At 37.1% G+C, this 14,352-nt stretch overlaps 2 protein-coding genes across 2 annotated transcripts in view; one reads left to right on the plus strand and one right to left on the minus strand.

The window, feature by feature from the left end:
* LOC143459601 (uncharacterized) overlaps positions 1-14,352 on the minus strand; it is a 218,744-nt gene that overhangs the window by 97,698 nt on the left and 106,694 nt on the right. The window lies entirely within an intron of this gene.
* Positions 7,975-13,583, plus strand: LOC143458714 (kelch-like protein 12). The gene is made up of 6 exons (XM_076955563.1): positions 7,975-8,084; positions 8,556-8,773; positions 9,342-9,491; positions 11,778-11,871; positions 12,445-12,539; positions 13,521-13,583. Exons 1-6 carry the CDS (start codon positions 7,985-7,987, stop codon positions 13,581-13,583), a joined length of 720 nt encoding a protein of 239 aa, XP_076811678.1. The 5' UTR covers positions 7,975-7,984.

The raw sequence follows: 14,352 nt of genomic DNA on the forward strand, positions 1-14,352 counted from the left end.
AATATTATGTTTGGGTAACTGGAGGAAGAACTGTGGCCTCTACAAATAAGCAATTTCGTTAGGTCAAAATAAAGTCAAAATTTGATAAAAATAAAGTCAAAAAAAATTTTTTTTGGTCAAAATAAAAATGGCCCTAGTCATCACTAAGGTTTCGCGATCTGTGTTATTGTCCTTTGTTTAAATGCATTACATCCACCGGCATGTTTAATTGACGTATTATGCGATTAAAGTTTAGAAAAGTTTGCCCTATAGGCTACATATTTTCTCTTTCTGTGTTATTTTTCCGCAATAAAATATCGCCTTTTACTAAAGATTTCCGTGTTTTGGAGCAATAAAATGAGTCTAGTTTATTTTTCTACCTCGCCAAGGCGTGGCAATATTCTTCATTAAGTAAGAGTTAAACACAACAGTGTATCGCCGTTTTACATCTTAGCTTCCCTTAGTCTTCTAGCTGTACTTAGCGTGGTTCGGGTAAAATAGGGTTAAAACATCTGCAAACATTGTCCGGGGGTCTTTGTGTTCCCAATTCGCTGGTTGTATTAAGCCTGAGACATAACTAACTCGACTTACCAATTACTTATTATTCCACAGCATAAGCCACAGAATGAGATGGAACATGCAGTTAACAAAGCTCGATGCGATGAACAACAAAAGCAATTATTTTAGAATAATAATTAAGGCAAGATCAATATTACAAATACATTTCAAATAATGCTGTTGTTATCATTAAAATTGGCAAAAGTATAAAGTAGGTGTATACCTTCGGCAAATAACATCGTAATAAATAATGTGCTAGTTGTCATAATTAGCCCTTATTCCTACGAAATTCTCGTGCAGATCGGATGATATAATAATGCTTTTTGTGCTTTATTTCGTGTGTTTATCAACAACAAGCGCTGCGCTATATTTTGGCCGTGTTTAGTATACATGACCTACTGTAGTTTTGATTCCTTTTGAATTCCGTGGTTCGTACTACAGCGCTCAATGCGTTAGTTCTGATATTATCATTCTGATATGAAAGTCTGTAATTTGCAGTCTACCGAAAGCAGTTTTATTCTGTTCTCTGAAAACAATAACCGTTTCGTTGAGAACCTATAAAAAATGATTATTCACGACATTGACAGTTTGGTTGTAGTACTGTGATGCTTAACTGGCTATCAGGGGTTAATGAATGAGCTATCAATGGAGTCAGATTAGCGAACAATCGATCAAGCAATAATTATTAACAACTGTTCACAACCCCAATAACACGCTCAGTTAACAGGCTCTATTAAGAAAACGCTTTCATTAGTCTTGAGTTACGTCAAGTAAATTTTGTTGTGTAACCAATTACGTAACAGCTGTAAACAGTGTCCTGTTTGCGGAAGCCGCACTTTTCGTACTCGCGGATTCTATGAAAGAACCCGGGTCTCTACAGAACACACACTTTTGCATCGCCCAATAAACGACGTTTTGATTTGAGTCACATTATTGGACCAGTTTAGCCGCCTGTGAAGCTGGGATGAACATGCCTCTTCAAGAGTCATGATTTATCGGAGTTACTAAAGATGCAACGGCGGCTTCAAACGTATCAAACCTCTCCGATAAGTTACAAGTTATACATTCAAAATTTTGTTTTCAAGTTTTTTAAAAACGTTGCAGTACAAACAACAATTTTGTATTGAAAATTTTTGCTACGATAAATAGTTATGATTTACTTTTCCTACAACGCAAACGTTTTCTGTTCATGTAAAAATAAGATGTTTAATAAAATGAATAAAACAGGGGAAATACCACAAGCAAAACTGAAATCCCAATCTGGTCAAATCCTTTTGATTTGCGTTGTTGTTTGCCAAGCTGTGAGCTCTCCGTTTGCCAAATCGAGGAGAGTTCCCCAGATTTATGCATCGCGACAATTCGTTGGAAATCTTAAATTGCATTCAGCACACAGCCTTCACAAAACATAACCAAAAACTGTGTTGCGGTCTACTACTATAAAAATAACCAAAAATATGTGAAAAGGTGTAATTAATTCTAGGTGGTAACTGCGTTACTCAAGCCTTTCATTGGCTACTGGTCGACCTAGGCTATTTTTGTTGGAACACTTATAAAGTTCTTCATTATGCAAGAATAAAACACTGCGTTAGTTTACAGCCTCAAGTTAAGCTAAAGTATTCAGATTGTTTGTAAAGCATAATAAGTTAATAACCATTAAAATCGGTAAACAGCGGTTGCTGTGTACAGGATGGCTTTTTCACAATTATGGACGAGACTTCAAACCGATCTGCTGAAGATTCCGAGATCCTTATACAAAGCGCTGAGTCAGCCTTGATAATCTAGTTTACTTAAAGCAAGCACATAAACATATGTTTGTTCTCAGGTGTTCTGACAATTCTAATGATTGAAATTCTGACAATTGACCAACAATGACAACGGTGTGTGGCTGCACCACTTTATAAATAGTGGAAAGTGTGGAACATATACGCAAGAGACTCATCAACACATTTACGTGGATTTATAATAAAAAAACAGATTATACAGGTTGCTTGGAACCAGTGGTGGATATCAGTCGGTTCGCACAGGTTCATACGAACCGGTTCTTGGAATTTAAATGACCTCCTCGAACAAGTTGTTAACAAGCGTATCTATAGGCCTATGTTTATATCGGCCCCGGATCAATATGGCATGCTGCTAGTGAGAGAACCGGATGTTTAAATATTTGAATCCCATCACTGCTTGGAACCTATTTCTAATCTGGTCTGTATTTCACGGCAGTTGCAGTAGCAACCAATGGATGTACCAAACGCAGGATTGCAACCACTCATAATTTTATTAAATCAGAGAACATGTCTCATGCTTTTATTTCACACTGTTTTATTGTTGTAAACGAAACATGAGTTTATGAACGAATACTATTGCTTTGAAAATTTCAACACTTGCAAAGCAAGACAGAAATTCATTTATGAAAGAGTTATAATTCGTGCGTAACCTCTTACTTTGAGAGTGAATTATAACGACGGTCATCTTCGAGCAAAGTCAACATGTGCACAATAAATAAAATAAAATGTTACCGTTAACTCAGGATATCAAAAGTCTTGGCAATCAGCATCCTGCCCTGTTCAATAGTTTTGTAATGCAGTTCGTGTTTGTTGTTTCTGATAAACAACGGGCTGTCAAGACCCAGATTTGACCACTCGGTCCAGGAGTATAAGAACATGTTATATTTGTCAAAGAAAGTGGAAAAACAACAACTAAATACATGTCCAACCACGACAAGCAATATCTTGAGTGACGTCAGATGTACAATCACAGTCAGCAGGATGATTTTTGAGTTATCACCATTTTTGATTAGTTCATCATCAGAGGCTAATGATTTTTGTTATATTAACTTTACATTGACTCAATATACTCACGTATGTATTTACTTATGTAATACTTGTTTACCGCAATCCCACTGCCGGAATGTTTACAATTCCATGTGAGTGCAATCTAGTGTTGGTGCAATTATGTTGAGTGAAATGTCGTAGTTGCAACTACTGTGGAACTGGCAGCTGCACACCCTAGTTTAGAACCATCAAAGTGTGAAAAATGAGCAAGGTTGGCTTTATCCATTTAGCATTAACGATTGAATAAGTTTCCATGAAAAATTATCGGGCCCACGGGATTTTTCGATAGGCTGTTAGGTAAATCTATGTAAGTCACTGGAAAAAATTGAATACAGTGAGACCTCGTTAATCCGGACCCTGATGAACCGGAATCCCCGCTAACCGACACAAAACTGCCGGGAACGGATTTTTTCCTATGCATTTTACCCCTTTAATCCGGAAACCCCGCTGTCCGACTCCGACACAAAAGTTTTGGAACAAATGTGCTAAATCAATAGCAATAAAATCCGATAAACCGGATTATTAACAGTTAAGCGAAAATTATTCACCATTGTCCTAATACACTATGTAGTTAGTTGACGAAACAATACCCGATTATCTACGCATAATAACGTTGCGATCAATTACCTTGCGTTGCATAATAACGTTGTAGCAGGGGTGACGGACCTATTCGTTGTGGCAAGCCACTTTGTCAGTTACAGCTGAGTCAGCCGCACAGCTTTTTAGTCATACTATGAAATACTGTACAGTATTTTAGAAACGAAAAAATAAATTGTTCATCAACACTAACAAACAACGCTTCCGCGATCGCAAAAAAATACGTACAGTACATCGGTTGAGTGCGGCAATCTATTGAAGACATACTGCTGCAACTCAATCGTGCTATCAGCTTTTGATATCGCATTGCGCAAAGATTAGAAACAGGTCAAAGAAAGTTCAAGACTTCTGGTCCCGCCGGAATGCTTCGCCATGCAAGAGCGGTTGTCAAACCGATTTGCGACCGCATGTTCGTCACTTCTGGCTTAGAGCATTCGTCTTAAATACGGTGGTTCTGGGGTTCGACACTGGGTGGATCATACAAAAAATATAATTTTATTTTAGTTGCTGTCCAGCCAGAAACTCGGTACTTAGAATTGGAGTAAGGTGCATATTGCGTTTTGAACACGGTGCTGCATTTGCAAGATTGATTGATTTTATACTTTCCGATAATCCGGATACCCCGCTAAACCGACATTTTTTGACGAAACGAAGTGGTCCGGATTAACGAGGTCTCACTGTAGTTGTACATTTAGCTAGCCACTGCACACCTAAGTTAGCAGGTCTGCATGCCTGAGATTTTGTCAAATCCTGCCTTGAAATACGGACCAGTTTATAGCAGATAAACAAGGAATCAAAGCTTCTGTGCTTGTCACAATTCACAATTCAAATGCAGTTAACCTTTAGTTGTGTTCCAAAATGTCGATACAGTAACAAAAGCAAAGTTTTGTTCGCAAAGCGCAAATATTGGCTTAGCGTAAAACACGCAAATGATGAATAATCCAAACAATGTAAGCTTTCAATTCTGTCCTTGTGTCAACAATAAAACTCCCAGGTATCAGGCAACATTCGCTGAGGCAAGTCAACGATGTACAATGAGAAAATATTTGCTGTGCTTTTGAATTTTTTCAATTTTATACCAACCATATCCTCATTTGGGCTTGATGATATATGTTGGTTGGGTTGGCAAACGTCAGCGTTCAAGTTTTATGACTATACTGTGCTTTACACTGTTGCAGGCTGTTTTTATAAACACTTGGCTTTAGCTTAAATTCTTTATTGTTAATTTCTTACATCAAACTAAAAAGATGGAATTCAACAACAACCACGCCACTGAAATACTCGGCAACTTGAATGAGTAAGTTGTTCATTTTAATCCGTGCTCATTTATACAAGTTTGTGTGAAATATTCAACTTCACAAAATGTTTTAGTTATTTTGAAACTATTAGTCATTGAAATGTAAACTGGCATTTTTACACATCATAGTTACGGCTGACGTAACAAGTAAACATATTGTGGCTTGCAGTGGTTTTAAAGTATCTGACTCCATAGTTTGTCTTATATTGTCATGAATTTGATATAGTCGAGAACCATTATAGTCCACATTTAATGTTTGCCATATGTTTCATTGATCAGTTGTGTGTAAACAAATGACCACCATAGAAAGATCCATGTTGTAAGTTGATTGAGCCAGAACCAGTTGTTATGCCCCAGACAGAGACAGACAGACTCTGGACAAGTAGAAACTTATTTAATACAATGAATAAGTTTAATGTTAATGAATGCAAGGGACGGTGTCCTGCAGTGATTTCCAACGTCGTGGCTCATAGTCTCGGTTGATGTAGTGTTTGTGCTTGACGCATATATATAATTTTTTTGCTTGGCGCCGAACCCACAATTGTTGTGATTCCCTTTTGCACAGCATGAGGCCACATGTGCACTAACAGGCCAATGTGATGTCATAGAGGAAATTAAAGCATGCGTTTATTTGTGCTTGATTTTATGTCTTCTAAATAACTTAGGAGTGTGAGGAGTAGCATATGAGAGCATCGAAAGCCTGCAAGGCCGGATCTCTGTTTCAGGTATTGTTTCCTGTATAACAGATATCGCATATAACCATAACGTTGCCTGATATCGCATATAACGTATGAATATCGTTTGTCCCAACTTGCCTGTTGGATGCAAGGTCTACTGTAGTTCACCTCACCACTCACCATACACTGTCACTCACCAAATCGGCAAGTGTCAATAACGGGGTCGTGTGTACTTTGACTGGACATCTGCGTTCCACACCATTTGGACTCCACCCAAAACTTTTAGCTTCAGCAAAAAGCAAGCCCAGATACACCTAAAACAAAGACACTCAATTTCAGTTATGTTATATTCCCAGTCTCGGTCACATTGAAACTGTTGGAACAGTTTGAAACTCAGGCATCAGTTCGACTCTTTATCTCTTTTAAACAAAACTGGAATACGAAATGGCAGGAAAGACATGGCCAGAATTTGCAGCTTCAAAACTATGGCCGCCAGGATGACCTGGGTATGGCTTAACCACCTGTGAACCGAACTTCACTCAACTCAATACAAATAGGGAGTAGCAAACTTTGTGGCTTGTTAGTACAAATTGCGTGTGGCACCAACTGAATGTGGTGCGGAGGAGTAAACAGCAGACCATGTTGTATGTACAGTGTTGTCTAAGTATGCCTACGAAGAAGACCTGGCGATTGTGCATTTGGCAAAGAAATGAGAATTAGTGAGGAAGATCATTTGTCTAGACATAACTACTTTATCAGTTTATCTCCAGGAATGGATAAAGGTCTGCAAAACTAAAACGGTGTCGGCATCCTTCCATCTTAACAACAGGGAAACAAATTATTAGCGTAAAGTTTACATCAATACCATGCCTGTGCCTTTTTGTCCTGTCCCCAAATACCTTGGACCGATTGCTCACCAACCGCCAACATCTTAAGTCCTTACGCAAGAAACTTACATCCCATACTGCCTTTGATAGGACGACTGGTGACCTCAGACTGGGGCTGCTACCATTTGTACAACAGCTCAATATAGTTATTATTACTAGTTAGTTAATCAATTTAGTCTACTTCACTGCCGAGTAATGCGCACCTTCCTGGTGTTGCAGCACACACGCCCACCAGATTGACATTATCATAAACGGCGTTGCGTCATAAATACAGTAGACCTTGCATACTGTGACTGGATATCTGCGTCCCACACCATTGGACATACCTATGCCATTCCACTTCGCGGACTATGCTGCGATGGAGCCACTTTTTCTCTTGCTTGTAAGGCAACGGTGCGACATCTTCTGCACCACCCATAACTTTTTGCTTCAGCAAAAATGCAAGCCCAGACACACCTAAAACAAAGACACCTTCATTTCCATTCTGCTTCCTGTTACGCTGCAACTATTGAACAAGTTGAAACTCAGAAACTAAAAAAAAAACTTAACTTTGAAACTTCTGTTTCAAACAAAATGGCAGGAAAGGCATGAACGATTATATGCACATACGACTTAACCATCTGTGAACCGGCGTAACTCAACTCGATACAAATTGGGAGTGGAAAAACTTTTGGCTAGTGAGTGCAAACCGTGTGTGGCACCAACTGAGTATGGCACGGAGGAGTAAACCACAGATCATGATATATCCAACTTTATTTTCTACCATGCTGCTCAGTTTCCACGGAATATATGGCTTGCGAGTTTTGGATGACACCACCCAGTGGTTGCTTGATTAGTCACAATGTTGCCGAGTTTATTGCCAAAAATAAAAGCTATTTTTTGTTTCATGATCTATGTGTCATAAAGGGAAAGAACAACAACAAAAAACTTCTGTGATTTCACAATAAAAGCTGGAGGAAAACAATTCCCTGTTCACAAATGTGTGGTTGGTTCATTCTCAGAATATTTCAAGAAAATGTTCACTACAAAGGTGGAATGGATTAAATTCTTACTAATTCACTATTTCACAAAATATTTCAAGTATTTGATGTTCCTTTTTCTTTATAGTTGAGAGACAGTTATTCGAATGAAGGAAGCGTTAAAGAAGTCAGTGGTCCAACAATGGCATCGATTATAAACTTCATGTACACTTCATGCATAATTCTCACTCATGACAATGTATATGATGTACTGGAAGCAGCAGAATATTTACGCATTACAAGTAACTGTTATTAATGAAGCTGATTTTGTGATACTTGTTGATATAACGCTGTGCACAAAGGCTGCTGGTTTTGAGTTTCACATAAAAGTAACTTAAACTGTGTACACTTTTGTGCAACTGTGCAAAGTTTGGCTTTTCATTGTGCTAAAAATTGTTTTTATAATTTGAATCGGTTAAGACATCCATAACCCAGGACCTTTAATACTACCGAAATAAAACTATATAATACCTTTAATAAATAAATAATAAATGATTACTTAAATAAATAAATAAATAAAACCTTACTTTACTACTTACCTTTAATACTGAATTGAATATACATAATTCAGTAAGCTCAAATTGGTGTACAAAATGTAATAAAGGTAATTGGTGTACAAATGTACAAAAAATAAAATAAGTGACTGTTAACAGAGTTAACATCGCAATTAAATAATAAGTTTTATCTCTAAATTAATTGGAAGATTTTTTAAGGTTTGAAGGAAAACTGCAGGACATTTTTCAAAGCATCTCTCAATGGAGAAAATTGTTTGAAAATTCGATCTTATTCAAACCGATACGACATGGGTGATCTTGATCAAGCAGCTGAAACTTTCATTTCTAAAAATCTCAGAGCAGTTTTGAAAAGTGCAGATTTCCTTCAGTTTGGTGTTGATGATGTCAAGGCTATGCTGAAGTTGGAAAGTGTTGAAGTAAACTTAGAAATGGCATATTTTTGACTCGTAATGATTTTTAAAAGGTTTCTAAATTAAACAATTTGTTTTGATAGTTTTTACATCATTGTGTGAAATGTTGTAATTGCAAGAAGCTAATTGTAATACATACTTTTATGTTAGAATTGTTACACAGCGGTATATTTGTTACATTTCAAAAAATTGTGCATTACCCTGTGCTCTATTTATAACTGAAAGTGAAGAGGTGTTGCTAAAGTTGTCTGTTTTCAGACAAAACATATGATGTAGGCTGGCTCATATGTGCATGAACAACTTGGAATGTTTGTTGCCAGATTTTGCAAGATACTTCCTATTTTGAATAAGATAACGAGATTTAAATTTTCAAATATTGCTGCCAGTTAATAAAATTTCACTATTAAGTTAAGACATCAAATCAAAATATTAAATGGCGATGTTCATACCATTTGCAATGTTTTGTTTCTTCAATCATTTTAAAATTATTCTTAACTTTAACCTCCATCATATCATATATTTGGGATAATATAAAGCTACCTATGATGTCACCCCAGCCTTGATTAAATTTCAGGATTCGATCGATGAGGAAAAGTACAGGAGTGTAGTTGCTTGGGCACTTCATGATTTGTATGATAGACGGAAAAACTTCTGTGATTTCTTTCATCTCATTCAACTGGAAAATTTGACTAAAGATTTGTTGATAAAAGTTGTTCAAAAGGAGGTAACTTGCATAAAGTTTTTCGCACATTGCTTATTTCTTTGCATCATCATGCGTCGCCAAGTTTTGTGTCAACTTTTGAAAGGAATTAAAAATTGTGTGAGGGTTAACATGTAGTACTGCTACTTTATGTTATGAGTCATTAATCCAACCGACAGATGATCGAACGACACTTTATCGAACGATAGTTAATCGAACCGACAGTTGATCGAACGACACTTTATCGAACCAACAGTTGATCGAACGACACTTTATCGAACCGACAGTTGATCGAACGACAAACTTTGACAATAGCTTCAAGCAAGATTTTTGCGTGTTTCTCAAACATTGAGACAATAAGCCATTGTGATGTGTGGTCTTTGTAATGGTGTGCATTAATGAATTGTGATGTATATATCATAAAGTTGACGATTTATATTTTATATCTATATTTTATATTTGTATCATAAAGTTGACTTTTTCGCATGGCGGCGGGCCCGCCATGCGAAATCGTCCGGCCCGAAACATATTAATAAGTTATCACAAGAATACGGCCCGCCGTTTCTTATTGAGTTTCAAACTGCAGTGTTAGCTCTGTTTGAAAAAATTGTGGTATTGTTACGACATAAGTACGTCGTACTAGTCTATTGTTACGCCATAAAACTGGTGCGAAGGCGGTAGACCAGTATCTCGTACTAAGTACGAGATTGTCTGTACAGTAGACTAGACTAGTCGTTATAGATACAAAGAGTAAGGAATTGAAGGCAAAATTTCATAGCAAGGGGCATATCGCTGTCTGACTTTTACACAAAGTAGCTTCTTGAAAGTGGTCTTTATCCCAGCTTTTTCAATTCTTGTTGTACAACGGTTCGAGGACTTCCTGGCCACGTTCAGTGACGACGATGAGCAGCACTTGTCTGAATACATTGAATATTTCGAAACTACTTGGATTGGACGATTGCGTCGCAGGAATCGTCGTCAACCTCTATTTCCTATCCGGTGTTGGAATGTCTTCCACCGGGTTCAAGATGACCTTCCATGAACGAATAATAGCATTGAAAAATGGCACAATGCGTTCAGCAAGCGTGTCTCAATATCCCATCCGACGCTTCGCAGACTCGTCAAAAAAATTAATCAGGAACAAGGTTCCAACGAAATGTTTATTGAGCAATGGAGTGCTGGAATTGCTGGCCCACCTCGGAAGAGGCGCTACGACGCTGTCAACCAACGGCTGAAGAGCATAGTCGAAAATTATGACTCAACGAATATTGACATAAAAAGTTATCTTCGAGCAATTGCACACAACTTGTAATTAAATGAATGCGATTGAAATGTGCACTTCGTCAGTTGTCGTGCTTTTAACAGTGCATATCGTCAGTTGTTTCGATAAATTGTTGTTCTTTTAATAAATTGTCGTTCTTTTAACAGTGCATATCGTCAGTTGTTTCGTTAAATTGTGGTTCTTTTAACCCTATCCTAACCAGGCTCGCGAGTTTACTAAAAAACTAGGTGTGGCCGACCCCGCACACACATTTGCAATCGTTAATTACTAGAAAACTATGCGTCGTAGACTGATGAGATTTTTTCAGGTTAGTAGAAACATCATCTGGCTCCCTGTATACATCATAATTGTAAAACTAAAGAAAGTGAATTTAGTGTAAATTAGGTATTTCTAAAAGTGACACATTTCTAGAAATTCTTCTTGTTACGCCGCGCCCCCGCTGTGAGAAGAGAACGAAAGAGAATAGTTAGTCAAGTTATTGGTGCGTAAATGAGTAATACGCTTCAATGCGGAGAGAGAGCAAAATTATATAAATATCACAATATCTCAAAAATTACAAAATCCAACTTTATGAAACAAACATGGACAGATGGCTGAACATTTTTTATGAAAAGTCACCAAATTTCAATTTTCTACAGCAAACAATGCAACTGTACGCCACGTTTTGCTATGACTGTGTGCGGGAGAAGCAACAGTCGATTCGATTAACTGTCGCTTTGATCAACTGTCGGTTCGATAAAGTGTCGTTTGATCAACTGTCGGTTCGATAAAGTGTCGTTTGATCAACTGTCGGTTCGATAAAGTGTCGTTCGATCATCTGTCTTTCGATCAGCTGTCGTTCGATTAAGTGTCGTTCGATAAACTGTCGTTCGATTAAGTGTCGCGTCACGAGTACTGCTACCTTATGTTATGAGTCAATGTTGAATAGTTTGAGTTTAAAATTGTTGTTGTTTGCAAAAAGCCGTCCATGATAAAATATACTTTCGTAATATATAAAGTGCCAACACGATTTAATTTTAATTATTTAGAAACTGGTTTGCAGCTCCACGGATTGCATGCGACTTCTTGTGACATCACTCGTTTCTCGAATATCTGATATCCCAGCTTGTAAGGCAAAACCAGGTGAAAGAGCGGTTAATCACTTAAATTGTTTTGACATCCGTTCATTTTTTATCGGTAATTGTCGGGGTTTCTCCGTACGTGTAGGTTTTCTTAAAATAAGTTATATAAGTTAATTCTTTACTAAACAGAATTATGGCAATATTTAGCTGTTGAACCAATAATATTTAATATACAACACTACATGGACCAGGATAGTAAACTAATGATTAAGCGACTAGTGATAGTAGCAACAGCAGCATTAGATTTGACAAATGACTTTGCATGATGTAACAATGCTTACAACCAAATACTGCAATATTCATTTTGATCGAGTTTTGCGTCTTATCCTTGAGTTTAGTTATTAGTGCCATCATGCCTTTGATGTGCGCTTTCTAATAAAAGTGTTTAGGCATTTGCATTTTGTTATGACGCATTTATCTCTCCTAATAAATGACAGAACTTAACATCTTAAATAAATATCCAAGCAACTAACATGCCACAATCGTTGTCCACAAGCTGCAACCGGCCTGTATTTGCTTCATGCTGATTGTAATAAAATGGAATATTATGTAACAAATAGAATATTTTTTCCAGATCAGTCTGATGAGATACTTATGATTGGTGGGAAGAGTTGTCCACAAAGTGTTGCTAAGTTCAACACCAAGACAAACCAGTGGAGTAACATGCCGGTATTTTTGCATCATAATAACTTTGTTTCAAAAAATAATTGTGATTTTGATATCATACACATATACTTAGTGTCACAGTATTGTGACACTTGGAAATGATTTGAAAGCACAATTTGTTCCTCTATGTCTGTGTGTTCATGGCCCAGTGTGACCCAAGATAAGATCAAGATAAGATAAGATAAGTGACCAAGATAAGACCAAGTGACCAAGATAAGACCAAGTGACCAAGTGACCAAGTGACCAAGTGACCAAGTGACCAAGTGACCAAGTGACCAAGATAAGATAAGATAAGTGACATTGTGACACTTGGAAGTAAAACATTCATCTGAAATTTAGGAATAAGGATAAGCAAAGCAACACAACCTCACAGCTCAAAAGAAGTTCGTATGTCACAATGCAAACCATGAAGTAGTCTTAGTCTACAACGAAGAAATGCCCGAAGCAGAAACAAAACACAAGAAATAATTAAGATAAAACGAGGCGAGTTAACAAAAGGAATTTTCATTACATTTTCACCTGGCCTATAATAAATTTGATCTAATGACTGTGGTTGTTATAATGGACGTGGTATTATACACAACATAGGCTTGCAATAAGCACGTACTCATGGTAACACACTGAACACGTATCGTATACGTACTGAAAGGAAACACAAGTTTTATATGAAATATTTCACTGTTCGCCATAACGAGCTGGAGTTACCATAGATATCGTATATATAATAATATTATAGTATAATATTATATAATATCATAATATAGTATAATATTATCTAGTTATTATATATACGATATCTATGGGAGTTACCCCTTTGTTGGTTCGGCTTGATCGGCAAAGATTTCTTTCTATCGCCATGTTCTGTAAAGGTCATGTATATGTAAAGGTCATGATTCTATACATGATCTGGTTCGTCCACGACAGGGACATTGTTTGCAACTTCACTGTTTGGTAAAGAGTTTCTTATAATATCTCCTGTGACAGGTATTTTATCGCTGTTTGGCGCTTCTCGAGGGCATGGTGAGAGGTCGTTCAAAGACACTGTAGATTCTTGTCCGTCTGGACGTCGGATAAAAATCAAATATTCGATATAAAAATAAAGAAAAACAAATGAAAGAATAGTTTAAATTGGTTTGAACTCGAATAGCTTGAAACTTGGACAATGGCAAGCTCGGTAACCGGGGCTTAAGCGACGAGGGCTCATCGCTGGGTTAAAGTTGTGGAAAGATTTTCCTCCCTCCTGGGATAAAGGTTATCATACCACACCATTTGGCCATAATCGGTCAATGTTTTTTCACAGTAAGTAGGCCTATTTACTCACATTAACAATTTTATTCATAATATGCTGTTACATGAACACAATAAAGAATATTTTGCCTCCATGAGGAATCGAAAATGGATGTATTAAACGGGTTTTTTAATTAAATTAAAATTGGCGTGAAGATGAAACACTTCGGCGTGCATAATGATGAACCTCGTCTGCAAAAGCGTGACATAGGTACAGGTGCCACACTTTCGTAGGTGGCCGATAGTTGAAAGTTTGGCAGTTAGAAGCACGAGATTTATCAACTTGCGTGCGAAATTTTATTTTTATGGCAATGTATAGTAAACAAACAAAAAAATGCTAGTTGATTGAACGCCAATTTATTGTAATATATTGCAATAAGTTTATATTAACATGATGGCCACTGCCAGGAATTCAGTACATAAGACAAATAGCAGTGATAGAAATTGTAGTGTTTGGTGTCACGTAAAGTTTCTTTATTATGTTAGGTGTGGACAGATGGCCTCGGGCAGCAGACTTTAATATATATAC

Source organism: Clavelina lepadiformis, chromosome 5 (assembly GCF_947623445.1).
Source record: "Clavelina lepadiformis chromosome 5, kaClaLepa1.1, whole genome shotgun sequence".
NCBI lineage: Eukaryota > Metazoa > Chordata > Ascidiacea > Aplousobranchia > Clavelinidae > Clavelina > Clavelina lepadiformis.

Excerpts from the sequence above, each read along its gene's own strand:
- LOC143458714 (XM_076955563.1), top strand. The coding sequence starts at position 7,985 with ATGGCATCGATTATAAACTTCATGTACACTTCATGCATAATTCTCACT. Across the intron at positions 8,774-9,341 it reads TGAAGTTGGAAAGTGTTGAA|GATTCGATCGATGAGGAAAA; the intron begins GTAAACTTAGAA and ends ATTAAATTTCAG. Across the intron at positions 9,492-11,777 it reads TAAAAGTTGTTCAAAAGGAG|AAACTGGTTTGCAGCTCCAC; the intron begins GTAACTTGCATA and ends TTAATTATTTAG.